The sequence below is a fragment of the Tenrec ecaudatus genome, chromosome 15 (genome assembly GCF_050624435.1).
Source record: "Tenrec ecaudatus isolate mTenEca1 chromosome 15, mTenEca1.hap1, whole genome shotgun sequence".
Lineage (NCBI taxonomy): Eukaryota > Metazoa > Chordata > Mammalia > Afrosoricida > Tenrecidae > Tenrec > Tenrec ecaudatus.
This window is the reverse complement of record NC_134544.1, coordinates 83,129,794-83,148,743: the sequence shown is the minus strand read 5'-3', so window position 1 is coordinate 83,148,743 and position 18,950 is coordinate 83,129,794. Positions and strand designations below refer to the sequence as shown.

At 40.4% G+C, this 18,950-nt stretch overlaps 1 protein-coding gene across 1 annotated transcript; it reads right to left on the bottom strand.

The window, feature by feature from the left end:
- Window positions 1-2,147: 2,147 nt before the first annotated feature.
- Window positions 2,148-3,746, bottom strand: LOC142427350 (uncharacterized). The gene has a single exon (XM_075532609.1). It carries the CDS (start codon window positions 3,685-3,687, stop codon window positions 2,398-2,400), a length of 1,290 nt encoding a protein of 429 aa, XP_075388724.1. The 5' UTR covers window positions 3,688-3,746; the 3' UTR covers window positions 2,148-2,397.
- Window positions 3,747-18,950: the final 15,204 nt, after the last annotated feature.

Below are 18,950 nucleotides of genomic sequence, written 5' to 3'. Positions count from 1 at the left end.
GTTCTTCTTAAATTATATTTGAGATTGGAGTTCCTTTTACTGTCTAAAACGGAGCAGAAGCTAGTTTCCAAAAGCAGAAATGGTTAAGAAGGATCATGCAGCAAGATCTGTTACAGAGTAAAAAGGAGACCCCATTTTAAATACAGTTTAAAGAGAACATTTATTAAATCTTATGAGACAAATATAGCACAAAGACACAAACAGATCATCTGAATAAGGGAAGCCACCAAAAGGAGGAGGAAATGGCTTCCCAGGTTCACAATTGAGATGGGAGCTAAAGAGGGATTGGGGGAGGGGCGGGGCAAAGGAAACTCACAAAAGCATGGCTGGTGGCCAATGAATGCATCACAATGACAGACATTCCATTCTTAGATTGAGGGTTTACAAATGGGTCCAGGGCCTCCTGACTAATGCAGTCAGGGCAAGACTGTAGCACATGACTGCTGTTTAGGAGACTCCAAGTACTTTCTACAGTTTGGTGACCTCCATCAAGGGCACACACACGCAGACAAACCTCCAAGAAACACTGCTTCTCCCTGGGCTGCCTGTGTAGAGGTGAAGGTAATCCACACTCCAAAGCCTGAGGGCAATTACCTACTACCTTTGTTCCTCGGCAGAAACCATTCAATGGAGGCTTACTCTTTGAGGGGACTGCAATCTAAGTGAGGACTTAATCTGTGCCGAGATTTGGGGCTGTCACTGCTATTTGGGGTTGTCACTGCTATTGTCACCCTTTTGCAAAACAAGGTGCTGAGAAGTTAAACTCTAATACAGACCTCAGTCACCAAGGGGGTGACCTGATGCCTGCAAGGCTGCCCTCTCCTTTCAGTAAAGGCCACTCTAAGGTCCCCATGCTCTCATGCCCGCGACCTGACACTGAAGGGACCGGGCCCTGGCAAGAACCCACCCCCAATCACGCCTTTCTGGAGTGAGAGGTGAGGGTGCAGGAGGATCTCTGAGCAAGAAATTCAGCCAGAATATTCCCGGGCCCGAAGGCAGAGGCCTGTAGCCAGCTCAGAAAGGGTTTAACTGGAAATGTCCCAGGGGGTCGTGGCGATCTGGAACAATGGAACACCAGGTGCGGGATCTATAACGTCCGCAGGAACCCAGACACAGCTGGGGACGCCAGGCCTGCGGGCGATTCCTCGCCTGGGATCAGCACAGAAACAAAAACTCACTCACCCGTAGGAAGTCGTGGGATGCTCACTCGGATCCTTCTCACTCAGAAGTGAGTTCTGCAGGAAATTGCATCACTTGGGGAGGGGGGTCGGGTGGTGTCTATGCGAAGGGGTGGGGCCTGGAGATAATGAGGGAGACGTGGAGGGAGGGGCCTAGAGGTGAGGCTCAGGGCCTGGAGTGGCAATGGATTCATTCTTAATCTTTTTAGGCTGGAAACCCTGCTGACACCTGTTCTCTTTGGATGGCTCTGTTTGCATTTGAAACACATTTGCATTTGAATCGCAACAACACACAAGCCCAGACAGAAAGAAGAACTGAAAGAAAAATGGTGGAAAACAAAAAAAGAAATGTGGTGGGTGGAAGGCATGCTATCCAAGTGGAATTTCCCCAATTGACAAGCCAGCTGCTAGGGCCACAGAGACGCACACTTGACAGCATCTGATGCCATCTGCTCCACTTGACCATCTCTCTCCTGGTTTTCACCTGAATGCCTCTCAAACTCAGACACTGATTTCAGGTTCTGCTCCCAGTGCTGCAGCACTGAGACTCAAGTCTCCTCAGGTGAGCATCAATATGGGGAATTCCTGAAAATGCCACAGTTGTCCAGTTGTCATCTCCTCTTCTTCTCTTCCCCTGCTCTCTCCCTCTCCTCACTGCTAAAGATTTATTTCCCCACAATCTGTGGGTTCTGTATTACTCTTTTTATAAGGTGTCCAGGTTTTAACATTGGTAAAGCAGAACATCATTGACAGGGGCGGGGGGGGGGGAGCGGGTGTTCTTGATTAAAAATTTGGTCTATATGGAGCAACAATAATTTGCATGGAACACAAAATAGTCTTGTAATATATCTACAAATATAATACATTAAAAATTATGTATAGTATTTTATTCTTTGGCATATTTCTCATTTGAGTGAATTTTTTTTTATCAATAGTTTGTCAAACATTTTATTAAACGTCCACTCCCCCTCAAAGCGGAGTCTTTTAACAATTTATTTTTTCATTCATTGTTATTTTTCATAATTACCAAACCACTTATATTCCCTTTTAACACGTGAAAGTTCTCTTATCTATACCAATCATCTCCATTTTATTTTTAGGTTGTCAATTACAATCATGTAGCCCAGATCCCCCATCTCATTGTCAGTTTATGATATGTATTCAGTTGGCTATTTAGCGCCAACCCCTTGGATTATTGGACTGGGAACATGTTTCCTTTCTAGAGAACCCCCTTTAATACTTGTTGCAGAGCTATTCTGGTGGCTACAAATTCCTTTAATTTCTCTTTATCTGGGAAAATCCTAATTTCACCCTCACTTTTGAATGATAATTTTGCTGGGTAAATTATTTCAGGCTGATAGTTATTTTCTTTCAAGGTTTTGTAAATGTCACACCATTGCCTTCTTGCCTGCATAGTTACTGGTGAGAAATCGGCACTTAGTCTTATTGATGCTCCTTTGTAAGTGACATTTCCCTTATTTCGTGCTGCTCTCAAAAGGCTTTCTTTGTCCTTGTACCTGCTAAGTCCAATGATGAAGTGTCTTGGGGCGTTTCTCTTAACATTTAACCTATTTGGATCTCGTTGAGCATCTTGGATAATCATCTCATGTTCCAGATTTGGGAAATTCTCTATGACTATTTCTTCAAAAATATCTTCTAGACTTCGTTTCCTCTCTTCTCTTTCCGGAATTCCTATTATGCGTACATTATTTCTCCTCGTGTAGTCCCACAGAGCCCTTATGCCCTGTTCATTTTTTTCTACTTGGTCCTCGAACTGAGTAATCTCAGAGTCATCGTCTTCTAGTTCACAGAGTCTTCCTTCCATGGTTTCCATTCTACTTCTGCTTTCTTCTAAGGTGCTTTTAATTTCTGTTAGTTCATTATTAAGCTTTGGAATTTCTAGTTGCTTTTTATTTAAGGTTTCTAGCTCCTTACTATATTCCTTGTTTTGCTCTTCTATTGTTTTTTTGAATTCTTCTAAAAATTTTCCCATATTTTCCTTTATCCCATCGAGAAAACTTAAGACTAGTTTTTGGATGTCTTTGTCGAGAATTTCATAGCAATAAGTGCCTGAAATATTAGGTTTATCTTTCATTGGTGAATAAACAGAAAACTTCCACTGCCCTGAAGATTCACAAACTTCCATGTCTTTCACAATTCCTTCCAAAAGTTTCTTTTCATCTTTCTGCTCATCAGCGCTCAGTGATGCGAACGCGTTCTCTGACACTACCTCCCTGCTGGAACTGCTGGCTGAGTCTCCAAGTGGAAAAGAACCTGATGACTTCTCCTGATCTCTGCTGCCCCCCCATGGTGCAGATTTGGAGAAACTCGATGGCTGGATGACACCCGAGCGCCTCTGGCTTGAGGCATCACACCCGCGCCGGTTACTACCTGAGGGCTGCTGCTGCGGCTGGTGCCGCCCCCCGCCAGACCCCCTGGCCGGATGTTCATTCCAGCACCGGTCTCCAAAGCGGCACCGGCCCTGAAGGAAGAACTGGCAAATGGCCATGGCCGCAGCTAGCTCGCAGAGCGACCTTCACCCAGCGCCGGAGACAGACGCGGAGCCGAGCCACCCAAGGCGCGCGGGCCGCGTCTGTCTGAGTGAATTTTTTAGTAGATTGCTGCTGTTGTTTAAAAGGTCATGAAATTTTTCACATGAATTCGTTAAATTATATTTCACACATAAAATGGTTTCAATGTCTCAACACTTAATTGCGATTTTTCTGATGTCCACACTTTATTTACTGTAGAAAAAAACGCATTCAGTCACAGCATTAGTTCCTGGTAACGACAGCGTCCGCATATTCCACAATTTTTAGTGCATTATTGTATGGAACATAGTTTGTTTCAAATTGATAAAATATTTCTAACCATTTGTTCTCTTTTGTGATTTTTGCTGATGCCCATATTTAATCTTTTCCTTATCAATTTATTTTTAAAGTAATGATACCTATTTTAAAAGATCATTTTTTGAAATATTACTATATGGGAAATTTTGAGTAATATGATCGAAATCGAATGATTTTTGCACATCATTCCAATTAAGTTGTTGTTTTAATGTAGCCCAATGAAAATGTTCAATATCACTGAAATGTACCATCCAGTCTTCTACGTAATCTATCCAGTTACTATAGAACTTTTTAACGTGATTCATTATATCTGCACGATTTATTGCACCTTGTTCTTCTAGCTGGCTTATACTATTATGGATAATTAATGGGAGAAAATTATTTTCTAACTGCTCTTGATATTGAAATGTTAAATTATTAACTTCATTTGCTACTTCGATTACTGAAATTTTGTCACCCTCAGTAAGTTTTATAGCATTTTGAAAAAGAGCTGCTTGATTGTGTTCCAACTGTAGGCAAATTTTTGAAGATTCTTTTTCAGAAAACTCTTCTAAAATTCTAGGACATTTATCCTATGATAGAAAGTAGGACTTCAAAGGATCGTATATTTTCAAAATTCTTTTGACAGCTGGCAAAAGAGCTAACCAGTGTGTTTTACTGTATCCAAGTATTTTCTGATATTCGACTTCCACAGTTTCACAAAATTCTTTAAGTGTTTCAACGCACACAGTGTATATATAGAGATAAGAATATATTTTAATAACAATATTTTCCACATCTATGGGCAACAAATCAGCAGCTGTTTGAATGGCGTTATGTATTATGTGCACTGCACAACCAACACCAATATTTTGATTAAGGTTTTTGTTTAATTTATAACAAATATTATTTGTTCCTCTTCTTACTTTTCCTCCAAAATTTGTGTTTGTGTTGTCTGCACAAAATTGAATTATTTTATGTTTTAAATTGTTTTTTTTCCAAAATATTAATAATGGAACTGAAAATTATTTCAGAAGTTTCACCAGGCACAGAAACGAAATCTAAAATTTTAATTTATTCCAGTTTCCGAATCAAAAAATCTAATAATTGTTGGAAATAACTTTATATCCTTATTAGATGCATCAGAATATATGGATATAAAATTATTTTCTATATTTTTGTTTAATTCTGAAAATGCATATGGGGAAAGCACATTACACACAGTTGCCTCGGATTTTGTTCTAGCATAGGCAAATTTTTGTTGAACAACTTTTTGGAATGATTGTGATTAATAGCATGAAAAGACATAAGTCCTTCTGCTAATGCTAATTTCTTTTCTTCATCTCCATAAGTTATTTTCCGAAAAAAGAATTTCCTGTATTTTGAAGGAAGATGCAGCAGTATTTAAATATCTTTTATGTTTCTGTGTCTCCAAGTGCTTTGAAATATCATTCTTCCTGCCGTGCGAAATAGAAAACTCACCATTACATTTCTCACATTTTATCAGGTAATCGCTTTTGTTTTTTTTAATAAAAGGAAATTCACTTCTTAGATTATCATTGTATTTGCATCCTCTTTTCTTACTCATTATGTTAAAAATCTAAAAAATAATTTAAAATTATATTATACATTATTATATACATATTGCTTAAAAACATATTTTGGCAGGAGAGACCTGAAGGTTCCCACATCATTCAATGCGATGCTGGCAGAAGCCCCAGCCATTCCACTTGACCCTCTTAGAATTTCAAACTGCCTTTGGGACTTGCAGGGATGTGATGTGTTTGGCTAGGCTGGAACATAGGTGGCCATTATTATTCACAGCTATATTAGGGAAAACAAAAAACAAAAAATATTCTATCTTATTTATTCAACAACTGTCTCCAAGACAACTAGGAGAGGTGGGGGAGAAACCAGACTGGGGTGATTCTGTCACTGTTTTCTTGTTGTTTCTTTAAGTTGACAGTAGTGAAATGGGTGTTCCCTAATAAGTCCATAGATCAAAACAGGTCCCTTTTAACAAGTGAACTTTGAAAAAGTAACATGATCTTCGTCCAATAAACAGTCACATAGATGAGGCTTGAATTACCCTTCAGCCTAAAACAGTAACTTAAGAGCCTCAGACATAGATTTTTCTAGATTATTCCTTGAAGGTCTGTTGCCAGATTTGGAGAGTTGTTCTTAATCCTAATTTTCTTGGTAAGTGGTTTGTTTTTTCTCGCACTATTATAATCTGATTGTTCCATCTTTGCTGATTGGGTGCTGAGAACAGAAGGAATAATCCTTGTCTTCCTCTCCTTCCCCTCTAGCACCCAAAGGAACTTTACATAGATAGATGTTTGCACAACTTTCTGATGCAGTGTTTTGGCACTCAGCAGACAAGCGAGACTGAAGAAGCGCTCAGAAGTAGGCACATGTTACGTGCCCGGAGGAAAGGAAGAAGGGCACGAGTCCCCATGCTTAGACCTGTGCACAGCAGGAAGCAGATATGACAAGCACAGAAGCTAAGGGGTTGGGAAGTTAAAAGAGTTGAGAGTTTGGCAGAAGGCTGACCCCATAACTATGGTCAATGGACGCATACAGCAGGGATGGGGCCTTCTACGAAACAAAGAGCAATGCTTCCCTATTGGGGACATTTAATGAAAGGCCTGATGAGTAACTTCATAAATATCAGCCATTGAAAATGCTTGGGGGAACACAAAGAAAGAAAGAAAACACTTGGGAACACAGTACTCCTTTGACAACACATGGGGTGCCAGAAGTCAGATGTGGCTTTTGTGGTGGTGGGTTTTTTGTTGTAGATGGGTGTTTTTCCTGCTTGTTGTTTGGATTTAGGGGTAATCGGAGTGTATAGTTCTTACACTCAGTGCTGTGAGGTTAGAGGTTTGAATTCACCCAGAGGTGTCTAGGAAGAAAGGCCTGGTGGTTTACTTCTGGATAAAAGAATCTGGCCGTCAGAACCCACCTGGAGCACAGTTCTACTGTGACCCACATGGGGGCACCACGAGTCAGAGTCGACTGGACAGCAACTAGTTTTCTGGTGGTTTCTCTGTTTATTGCAAAAGTATAACTTTTCTCATATTTACATGAATGGCCCAGGATGCTAGTTTCTTCCCATGGAACTCTGTTTCCCTGAATTCAACACACATTGTGTATAGTATTTAACTTAAAATTCATCAGGAGGAGCCTGCTGCTCTACCAATACCTAAAGTCCCATCTGCAGGGACCATAATCTTTAGTGCCTCCCAGAACCACAAGACCAACGACAAGATGGCCAAACACAAGATGGGCGCTGCCTATTGTTCTTTGAGCACGGATGGCAACTAAGTGTGTATTTTAAATGCTGCTCTACCTTTAAAAAAAGAAACTTAGCATCACCTATAGGACTGGTTTCAAGATGACCATATTTTTCACATGTCACATGTCAAAGCACATAATATGTATGTGCATATAGCGTGCATAGCACATATAGGAAACTAATGGGATTGCATTGTTTGCCAAAAAAATAATTTAAAATTACATTATAAACATATTGCTTAAAAACACAGCAAGTAGGTACATAATTACATGAACATATTTTGTTACGTTATAAATTAAATTAATTTGATTGCTGTAAAGTAACTATATTTTAAAATTATTTAAATTTTAATCCTATATTTCTTTCTAAATAATAACAATACTAACTTGTATTATTTTTTCTCTGAATTTGCTGTAACGTAAGTCGTGTCACTTTCAAGGCTGGCGCTAGACTTTTTGCCGCCACTATAAAATATAAATAACACGGGTACTTTCTGCTAAATTCAAGAAAATGTATGTATTTATTGAAATAAATAAATTACCTAAATTATATGCATATCTAATTTGTTGACATCACGACAGTTACAAAATGTTTTCATCGTTGCCAATGGCAAAAATGCCATTGTTCATTAAGTCCAAACAATGGTGGTCGAATTCTAACAACTGATCAGCAATGCAAACTTTGATAAGCAGTTCTTGATAATCAGTTCTCAACAGTTATTTGTTATTATTAAAGTTTAACATTATAAAATTAACAAAAATAATATAAAACTCATATCCTGGCGAAATAGCCACATGGCAGCCAAAAACCGTATATTCCCTTCCCGTTCTCCCGCTGTTCCCTAGCTTGTTGTGCATTCTTTTAAAAAATAAGGACTTTTAAAAAATGCCACAGGACGCCAGACACATTGTTAGAAATCGGGACTGTCCCACCAAAAGCAGAACATCTGGTCACCTTACAAATAGCTATGCCATGATCTGCATCCACCAGGCTCTGGGGAAGCATCTGCAGTGGGTCTCAAGAATTAGTACTGGGGTGGTGGTATATAATACAAAGACTCTGTGAAGGGTCAATTCACTATCTCCAAAGACGACTCCTAGAACATATTGTATCTGTGTATGAACAGGCTGAAATTCGAGGACATGCCTTTGTGTTACTGTGCTACCATCACAGTGAGGAGATTCAGATTCAACGGGGATACAAGCCTCCCCTGCAGGGAGAAAACAGGCCCCCACAGGGGCACTCCAGACCCACAGAGCACAGGTCTCAGGTCCAGGAGCAGGTGCAGATGGAGGGAAGTTCAGGACTGCTTTCCTGTTGTGGTATTGGTGTTCTTCTCCATGTCTTGGTTTCCCTCAGAGAATCTCTCTAATATTACCATGACTATCCCTGATACATTTAAAAAGTTGTATTATAAGAAGAAAACATTCTGTAGAAAAATAAGTCTGTTTGGTAATGGGAGGAAAATTACTCAGCATGTGGTTCTAAGGATCAGGCTCCAGAAGAAATTCAGGGAAACTTGGAGGTTCTGTTCTAATGAGATTTAGAGAAGATGGAGTGAGTGGGTGCTGCCAGAGGTTAGCTTTTGAATTGGATCAGAAAGACCGGGTTTTCAAACTCTCCAAATGATGCCTGAAGAGAAAGACGGTGCTGTGCTGCTGAAAGGACAGACTGAGAGCAGAGACTTCCATAGAATTCCCCCATTGTGACATTGAGTTATAAGTTAGAGTTATGTAGGTGGCTAGGTAGGGAACAAACCACATTAAAGCAGAATGTGGCTCCCCTATGGCTCTCATCTTCAGTGGGAAGTGTGCAGGTCAGACTCAGCACTGGTCCGAACTCTCTTTGTGTCTTAATCTGTTTTCTGTCTCTCTTGTTCATCAAGATGACATGATTCATGAATGTTTATGATTCCCAATGCAAGTCTGTTCACATTCTCAATATGCCATTTTCATGGATAAAGATGCTCAATACTAAGGAAATGTCATACCTAAAGCTATCTTTAAATACAATGCTGTCCTGATCCAAATGGCATCATAATCCTTTAAAGAAATGAAAAATGATTACTCCATATGGAGAGTCCCAAAATAATCAAGGGACCCTTCCCCCCCCCAAAAAAAAAAAGAACAAAGAGAGACCCTCACACAAACCAACCTCAAAACTATTGCACAACCACAGCAGTCAAAACAGTCTGGCACTCGTACAATGATAGGTATGTTGACCAATGGAACAGAATAGAGGACTAATAAACAACCCATCCACATACAGGCAACTCATCCTCAACAAAGGCCCAAGGGACTTTATAATGGAGAGCGACCTTCTCTTCAACAATGGGGCCGGCACAATTGGGTCGCCACCCTCAGAAAAATGAAAGACAACTGAAAGCTCAGCTCATGTACAAAATCAAACACAAAGTGATCATCACAGACCTAAATATAAATCCCAGATCTATAAAGACCATCTGTAAGGAAATAGGCATACAAATAAGTGCCCCATTGCAAAGAAAGTACACACAAAGAAGACAACATGGATGAGTGACCTTCTAAAAATCAGATTTATGTGCATCAAAAGAGTAAAAGAGAAGCCAAGCAACAAATAAAAACAAGCAAATGAAGAACTGTTGTAATTTTAAGCTGCAATGTTGTCTGCCTATTGAGTGTACGACAATAGACAATTGCAGCAAATATGATTGCATTTTCCTTGGACATATTTTCTATCATTTCCATCTTTCAGAATTTTGAGAGACACAGCGCACCTTGATTACGTGACTGACCAAGCCCAACCCCAGGAGATGGGGGACTGCAAAGCAAACCCAGAACATCTGCACTAGATCTCAATGTGTTCTGCTTCTGAGTGCAGGGAGCACTCAGGAGCTCATTGGGAACATGTGTACCAACCCTGTTAGGAAAGTGATGTGCAGATGGATACTGTCATGAGGTTGACACTTAAGACCTCTAGCAACCACTGCTATGAAATTATGAGATGATCATGGTAGTCATACTCAGAAATGGAGGTGACCTGAACTCGTGTGCAGCAACATCACGGTCTCAAGCTTAAGTCGGTCAGACAAGCACCAAGAGCAGACAGTGAGATGGGGGTTTGGTGAAATGAACAGGATCAAGTGATGCTCTGCCAGTGTGCATGTGAAAAGTGAACCAACTCAATGATCTCCAAACGAAAAATGCGAGTGTCCTGTGCTTGAACCCCTGGATTTAGTGAAATCGATGTGTCTTCATTTTAAAGCAATGGCGCATTCCCTTCACCAAATTCGGGCCAAAGAAGTCCACATGACCAACACCTTGTGCTTGGATTTCCCCATTGTAAAAATATATATTCATTTGGAAATATATAGATTCTAATTCACCAGGAAATGAGTGGTGTCAGTCTTAAAACTGGGGAAAATGTTTTAACTTTGTTAGGAGGAAGGAAACAGAATGGGGTTTGAGCTTTAAAACTGTATGTTTAGAAATAGTGTCACAGCTTCTATAGTCAATAATATGAACAATTTTTCCAAAATTAGATAATCTTTGAGTTTAGGGAATAAATTTAAGGTGAGACCCATGAGCACTTGTGATGGGGCTGTGCCCAGAGCACAAATGGAGAGGCTGTTCTGGTTGGAGATGCTCACATTTCAATTGAAGCAGAGCCTTCTGGGTTAGGAACATTTACAAGCGTGTCTGCATTCACTCTCTGAATGTTGAGGGTCAGCCGCATGGATGGACCTAATTTTAATGGAAAGTGCCTGTTGGGTCTCAAGAAAATGTCTTTTCATTCAAGATGTAAAATATTGTTCTTGGCTCTTATTTGTATTCTGATCCTGTTTTTAAATGGTTGTTTTCCACTTACTGCTCTCCTGAATCTTTGCACTTGAAAATCATGACTCTGATTTTGCTGATTTTGCATTCTTGTGGATATTCCAGCAAACAAAGGCAGTGTCTTTATTCAGAATCTTGCATGTTTAGAGGCTACAGAGTTAAAATACTGTCTTGTCTGGGCCCAACTTTTCTAGGTGGCACGTTCTTCCCTGAGACCCTACGACACGAATCTCTTTACTTGCCCTGAGGTTGACCTCAGTCGTCAGGCTCTGGGATGGAGTGTGTGTATTGCTTATAAGAGCAGTGGGGTTGGTGATGATCATGGCCCAAGGTCAGAAAAATCCTGGCTGAAGAAGATTAGTAGGGGACAATGCCGACTGGAAACATTCTGCAGAGACTTCTGGTCATATTGCATACATAAAATGCAAAGCTAAGAATGGAGCGTGTCCTTTGGACCCAGTGCCTGGTATACCCTTTCCTGACCCTCAGAATTTGGACTGAACAGAACCCACCACCACATAATTCATTTCCTCAAACTTTCATGAATTTCTGTTGGACATTGCAGAGATTCGCAGAACCCAGAAGCATGAGGGGATCTCCTCAAGGGAGGAGGGGGTGGGAATAGGAACTGAATGGCTTCATAGGAGAGTTGGACCTTTGAGGAAGTATCAACCCTAACTCCTTGGGACTAATCTGTAAGTTCATGCTTCTCAAAGATGTTGCTTCCACACAAGGAAAACTACCAAGTGCTATGAGGAGGTTACTTGGGTGTAAAAGAATAATATAAGAGATTTTGGAAAGTGTGAGGTTTGAAGATATCTTGGGGTCCAATTTCCAATTTTTGGTTTCAACAAACTATATCCTGCCCACTCTCTAGGGCATAGAACACATAAGAGCCCAAGGCAGGGAAGGAGCAATGAGGGGCTGGAAGGAGAGAACAATGGGCTCAGAAATCCTTGGCTTTCCATTTACCTTTCCTACACACCTCTTGGGGAAAATCTTCTCTCACTATAGACTAACATGCTTTTGATTTCAAACAAAGGGTTACACTAGCATGGCTCCGAAGGAAGAGGGGAGTCTGTTCTCTATCAATTTCTATGTATAAGGCCAAGGGTCCCTCACACGCAAATTATTCTCAGGCAACCGCACAATTTCACCTTTAGGCTGGGAAAGCTATCAGTTCTCTTTAGACAGGGCTGTAGGTCTCTTGGGAATCAGAGCTGTGGTCTAAAGATGCTATTTCTGTGTGTTCTCCTGTGCCTGGTGATAGTTCCCCAAGATGAAATTCAGATATGCGACCTGGGTCTATTGGGATGGTTATGACTTCAGGTGACTGACAAGGACAATATTATTTTGTTTGCAGGTGTCCTGTCCCAGGTGCAGCTTCAGAAGTCTGGTCCTGGACTGGAAGCCCTCCCAGAAGCCGTCGCTTCCCTGCACTATCTCTGGTTTCTCCATCATAAGCATTGGTAGCTGCTGGAACTGGATCCACCAGCCCTCAGGGAAGGGGCTGCAGTGGATGGGATTGATATGCTCTGAGGGTAGTACAGATTATAACCCGTCCTTCCAAAGCTGACTCTCCATCACCGGAGACACATCGAAGAAACAGTTCTCCCTGCAGCTGAGCTCCATGACTACTGAGGACGCAGTCGTGTTATTACTGCACAAGGGAAACACAGTGAGAAGTCAGTGTGAGGCCAGACACAAACCTTCCCTGCAAGGGAGACACTGGGCAGCAGGGAGCGCGCAGGACCCACTGAGCACACACACCCAGCCCTAGACAGGCACAGATGGATGGCAGGGAGGATTTCCTGTTAGAATGAGGGCCTTTTCTCCTTACTCTCAACATCCCCAGAGAAAAATTTGTCTTTTTCTTTTTTCTCTTTCTCTAAATGTTCTCCTTGCGGCAAGATTGGAAGGAAGAACTAGCATTCTCTGTTTGCAGTGCCAATAATAAAAGTGACGCTGACCTTCATTTTCATCCTATAAACCTCAGTTTCCTTTGTGAGAAAGAGATCATCATTCTCACACTCTCTGTGACTCAAAATCTGTTGACAAGGAAATGCAGGCATGTACAGATTCATGAAGGCAATGCATGATTTTAAATGCCCTGAGCTCATGGCTCTTACAGTGCATGGTCTGGTCTCTGGAGGTGTCTGTCTGCATTATTCCCTGTGCACTGTGGGTAGTGGTTGACTCATGTTCTCTATGTCTGAGAAAATAATTGTGGAGACATATGGATCTAAATTTGTGATGTGTCCTTAGTGATGCTTGGTACCCCTTGTCTCCCTGTATGCAGAAACGGCGTTCCAGGCATAGAGAGCCCCATGACATTGGGAACAGGTGAACTGGAATGACCTGCTTAGTGGGCAGAGTCATTAGTAAGATCATTCATTGGAATCACAATGAAATGAATACTCATTGGAAGGGCAACTTGATTCCAAAAGATAGCAAATGAGTTTCAAGAGGAGGAAATTGCAAACTAATATCTCAGAATGTTCTTTATTCTCAATTGATAGTAGTGGGACTTCTCACATATTTTGAACAGGTCATTAGGGGAACCATTTCCTAGAGAAAGACATCCTGTTTGGCAGAGTATCACCAAAATAGAGGAAAACACTCAGTTAGATGCACAGACAGTGGCTGCAAACATGGTCTCAGACTTAAGAGCAAATGAGGATGGTTCAGGACTTGGCAGGTTAGCTGTTCTCTTGTGCACAGAACCATTGTGAGTCAAATTGACTCAAAAGCACCCCGCAAATCTTTTATGGAGTGAGGTGCAGAAAATTGAGATTAATGTTGGTCAGTCACATGTAATTACCAAAATTATCATAAATTATACCATTTAAAAACTGTTAAAATTATTTAACATTATAAATACAATAAATATACCATTTCTTAGTTATAGTTATATGCCTTGCAAATAATTAGGAAAGCAAAGTGCAATAAATAAGAAATACATACTGTAAAGAAATAAATGTTATATAACAGTCCACTCTCCCTGGTGGCATAGAGGATTTCACATGGGATGCTAAATGCAAGGTCAGCAGATAAAATCCACCAGCCATTCCGAGGGAGACAGATGAGGCTCTCCAGAGTTTTACAAGGATTGAGAATTATATAATCCAAAGGAGGGAATAGTGTTAGAGCTTACACTGTGAGATTCTGGCATGCAGAAGGCTGTGGATGACAGAGGAAGCTCAAACGCATTTGCAGGATCTTCACAGGGAATACACCTCCAGTGATTTCCCTCTAACCATGACTGAGGGATGGAACAAGCTGGTGGTCAGAGAGAGAGGGTATTGGAGGGATGACTATAGTAGGGCAAAATGACACATCTGACTTGGATGGTTAGAAGCTTGTCATTTGATCTCCCCTTTAATATACTTTGTGATTAATCTGGGTTTTAATATTTTCTAGTTTTGTTTGCTATATTTAGGGTTTATTTCTGCTGTGTTTAGTCATTGTTGGTAGCATTTTTGACACTCTTGATATCTTTTTCTATGTTTTTCAATTTATGTAGTGCAGGATGGGTGAATCTACAGAGACAATAAGTAGAATAAGGGTTCCTGAGGACTTCAGCAAGAGAGATGGGGAGAAGAGGGAAGTTAATAGAAAGGAGTTCAAAAAGGAAGAACATGTTTTCTAATGGATTGTTGTAGTGATTGTAAATACTGCTTTCACGATTGAACTATAGAATGGTGTGATGTCTGAATTAGATATTTTTGTTTTGTTTTTATTAAAAAATTTTTTTCTTTAATTGGTTTACAAAGACGCTACAGACTACATCGAAACTAATCTTTGTACAAAAAGGCCAAAAAAGAGAGAGAGAGAGAGAGGAGGAGGAGCCCCAAAATACCCAGAGACAAAGGTGGGGATGGGACGGGAACAAGAAAGGAAGATGAGAGAGCAAGATGAAACGGAAAGACAAGAGAGTAGCTTCGTACATAACAACAGCAAAGAAAAGACAGAAAAGCGAGTAAGATGAGTGAGCATTTTAAAGTGGATTAGATCTTAATAAAAGGATTTTTAAAAAGAAATAAAATGTTAAAAGATATTAGTCGCAGGACAAATGTAAAACATTTTTATTTTGAATACTGTTAAAATTATTTTAATAAAATAACACTGCAACTAAATAATAAATCTAACATTGATATAATGTTATCTAATATATATCATTTAAATTTTTGCCAATTTCTCAGTTAAAAAAATTTTACAGTGCCTAAAACCCTAAGGAGTTCTGCTCTGCTCTAGATGGTCACTCTGAGTCAGAATTCACTTGGTGCCTGTGGGGTACAGTTATTGACCTTCCAATAGCTAGTTTGTTTTCTGTTTATTCTGTATTTTGTTTAAACATATTTAATACTATTGTCAGGAATTGTTCTTTTTTTTCCCATTATCTTGGTTTCCATAGAATTTCCCACATTGTGTTTTGAGGTTAATGATGCATCTTTTTCTGTGGCATCATTTATGGTTTTCCTTTTAAATATATTTTTTCTAGTGTGCTTCAATTAATGAGGTAGCTTGATAAACATAACCATATTCTTCCGTCCATTTGTATTGTCCCCTTCTTTTGTAGTGTAAGGACATCTTAACAGTATATTTCTGTTAAAACAATGTCCTAGGTCACCAGCAAAAGTCCAGCTTACACACAGGCATTGTGTACAGCAGTAGTTTTCTCACACGGGGAAGAGACAGAGTCGGCTCATCATCAGGAGTGGGCACCGTCTCCATAGACAGCAGTCTCACTCTGCGGCCAGTGCAGGGATGGAGGTTTGCAAGACTGCCTTGTTTGTGCTGCAGTTGAAGAACAGTGCTCCCTCCTCACCAGCAGAGATAACAAAACAGGGTTATGCTATGAGGTGGAATCTACTGGAAGGCAGTGAGCTGATTTTGTTATTGTTGTTGTTTTGTATATTCCATGTAATGTGTATAATAATCACTTTGGGGAAAGTTAGCCTGTGTTCAGAAGAAAGTAGATGATGTATGTTATAGGATGCCAGTGACTAAAGAGTGTTTTTGGATCCAGAAGCTTTGGGAAAGGCAGACAGACAGCAAGGTCACGTTCCAGTAGCCAGACTGACACATTTGGACCTAAGCACACCTCAGTCTATGATGGACTATGGGGAAGGACAGCAAACTGCACTTGGACTGCCTGCTTCCTCAATTTCCAATTACTATTTGCGTTTATCTAAGATGCATTTTGTCATTGTGGGTAATATTCTTGAATTTTTGTTGTTTCTCTGTTTTACATTAGATGAAAGCAGGAATAGATGAACATATAAAGATAGCAAAGAGAATAGGGATTCTGGGGCCTACAGTGGGGGGCGGGATAAAAGGGAGCTGATGCCAAGGATTTCAAGAAGGAAGAGGGTGTTTTGAAACTGATTTTGGCAGCAAATATACAAATACTGCTTGATGCACTTGAACCATGAATTGATATGATTATTAGCTCCAAATAAAAAGGTTTTGGGGGTAAAAATGAGAAAAATAAAACATTAAAGACTTTTCCATTGCTAATAACATTTTAAATTCAAATTTCTGCTTATATCATAATCTCTTTACTGGTTCAATATTTTAGCTAGTTTTTTGAAGTGTTGTAAAAAGCAAGGCTTTCCATCAGTTTCTGATTGTGTGGAAAATTATCTTTCACTTTTGAACTTATTTTTCTCATGGTAAATGTATAAGCAACAAAATAATATTTTCTACATTCTTCTCCTGCATAATTCAGTGGCATTAGATTATCATTTTGTTCAAAAATTGATAACTGCTGTAAAATTTCCTATCACACACATCACAGAAACCCATGAAAAAGAATTCTGACTCAACAATTTCCTCCTTAACATAGAATAAATAGATGGACATGTCTGATCAGAGCACATGGGAGCAAATAAAGGGGGAGGAAAAGAGAGTGGAGCACATCCTGGCCCACCGAGCCTTATGGATATTCCAGCTCAGAGCAGCCAATCCACAGAGAAGAACATATGGCTGGCCCCACTATGAAACAGCACATCCCTCACTGACTCCTAGCCCTACAGGGGACAACACTGGAGACATAGTGTGGGAATTCAAGGCCAAACACAAAAGGCATGCAACAGAACACCAAGGGTAACAGAGCAACAAAGTCCCCAGGGAATACCAAAACTAGACTTTGGGGCCAGGGTGTGGCACCCCATCAGACTCCATGGGAAAACACTTCTAAATGCCAACAACGAGTCCTTGAACTAACTACAGGCTCTTCTTTTTTCTTGTTGTTGTTTTGTTTTCTTTTGTTGCTTTGTTTTCCCTGTCTTGTTTTGTGCATATTGTTATCTCTACAGGTTTGTCTAAATAAAATAGGTTAGATAAACAATCTGCAGGAGAAAACAACAGGACCCACAGTTCCGGGGGATATGCGAGAGGGTGAGATGGGTGGGGGTGGGGGGGTAAAGGAAGTGCTGTTAACAAACCCAGGGACAAGGGAACAACAAGTGATCCAAATCGGTGGTGAGGAGGGTGTAGAAAGCCTGGTAGGGTGTGATCAATGGTAATGTAACCGAGAGGAATTACTGAAAACCAAATGAAAGCTGAGCGTGATAGTGGGACAAGAGGAAATTAAAGGAAATACAGCAAAGAACTAGGAGGCAAATGGGCATTTATAGAGGTCTAAAGAAAGGCTTGTGCATATGTAAGTATATTTATATGTGAGGATAGGGAAATACATGTATGTGCATATATATATATATATATATATATATATATATATATATATATATATATATAATTAAGGGAGCAAATGGACATTGGGCCTCCACACAAGTACTCCCTCAATGCAAGAATACTTTATTCTATTAAACTGGAATTCCATGATTCTCAGCTTCCCAACACAATCACTGAAGACAAAGTGGTTGTATAAGCAAATAGGATGAAGAAAGCTGATGGATACAGGCTTTCGAAAAATCTAGCATCTAGGGTCTTAAAGACTTGAAGGTAAACAAGCAGTCATCTAGCTGAGAAGCAACAAAGCCCACATGGAAGAAGCACAATAGCCTGTGAGATCACGAGGTGTCGAAGAGATCAGGAATCAGGCATCGAAGAACAAAAATCATACCATTGTGTGCTCACCTACCTGATACGATTGCTGAAGACAAACGGGTGTATAAGTAAAACTGGTGAAGAAAGCTGGTCCCTGGCTATCAAAAGATATAGCCTGTGGAATCTTAAAAGCTTGAAGGTAAACAAGCGGCCATCTAGCTCAGAAGCAACAAGCCCACATGGAAGAAACACATCAGCCTGTGAGATCACGAGGTGTCAAAGACATCAGGTACCAGGCATGAAAGAACCAAAAAATCATATCATTGTGAATGAGAGGAAGTGCAGACTGGGGACACAAAGCCTATCTGTAGGCAAATGGGCATCCCCTTACAGAAGGGTCCGGGAGAGGAGAGGAGTCAGTCAGGATACAATGTAGCAATGATGAAACATACAACTCTCCTCTAGTTCCTAAGTGCTTTCTACCCCTACCCCACTATCATGATGATCCCAATTCTACCTTACAAATATGGCTAGACCAGAGGATGTACACTGGTACAGACAGGAACTCAAAACACAGGGAACCCAGGACGGATGATCCCTTCAGGACCAGTTGTGTGAGTGGGAATACAGGGAGGGTGGAGGAAAGGTAGGGTGGAAAGGAGGAACCCATTACAAGGATCTACATATAAGCTCCTCACTGGGGGATGACCAACAGAAAAGTGGGTGAAGGGAGACATTGGACAGTGTAAGTTATGACAAAATAATAACAATTTATAAATTATCAAGGAGGAGAAGCAGGGAGGGAGGGGAAAAGTGA

What these genes read in the sequence shown, in the direction of transcription:
- LOC142427350 (XM_075532609.1), bottom strand. Translation starts at nt 3,687, where the DNA reads ATGGCCATTTGCCAGTTCTTCCTTCAGGGCCGGTGCCGCTTTGGAGAC.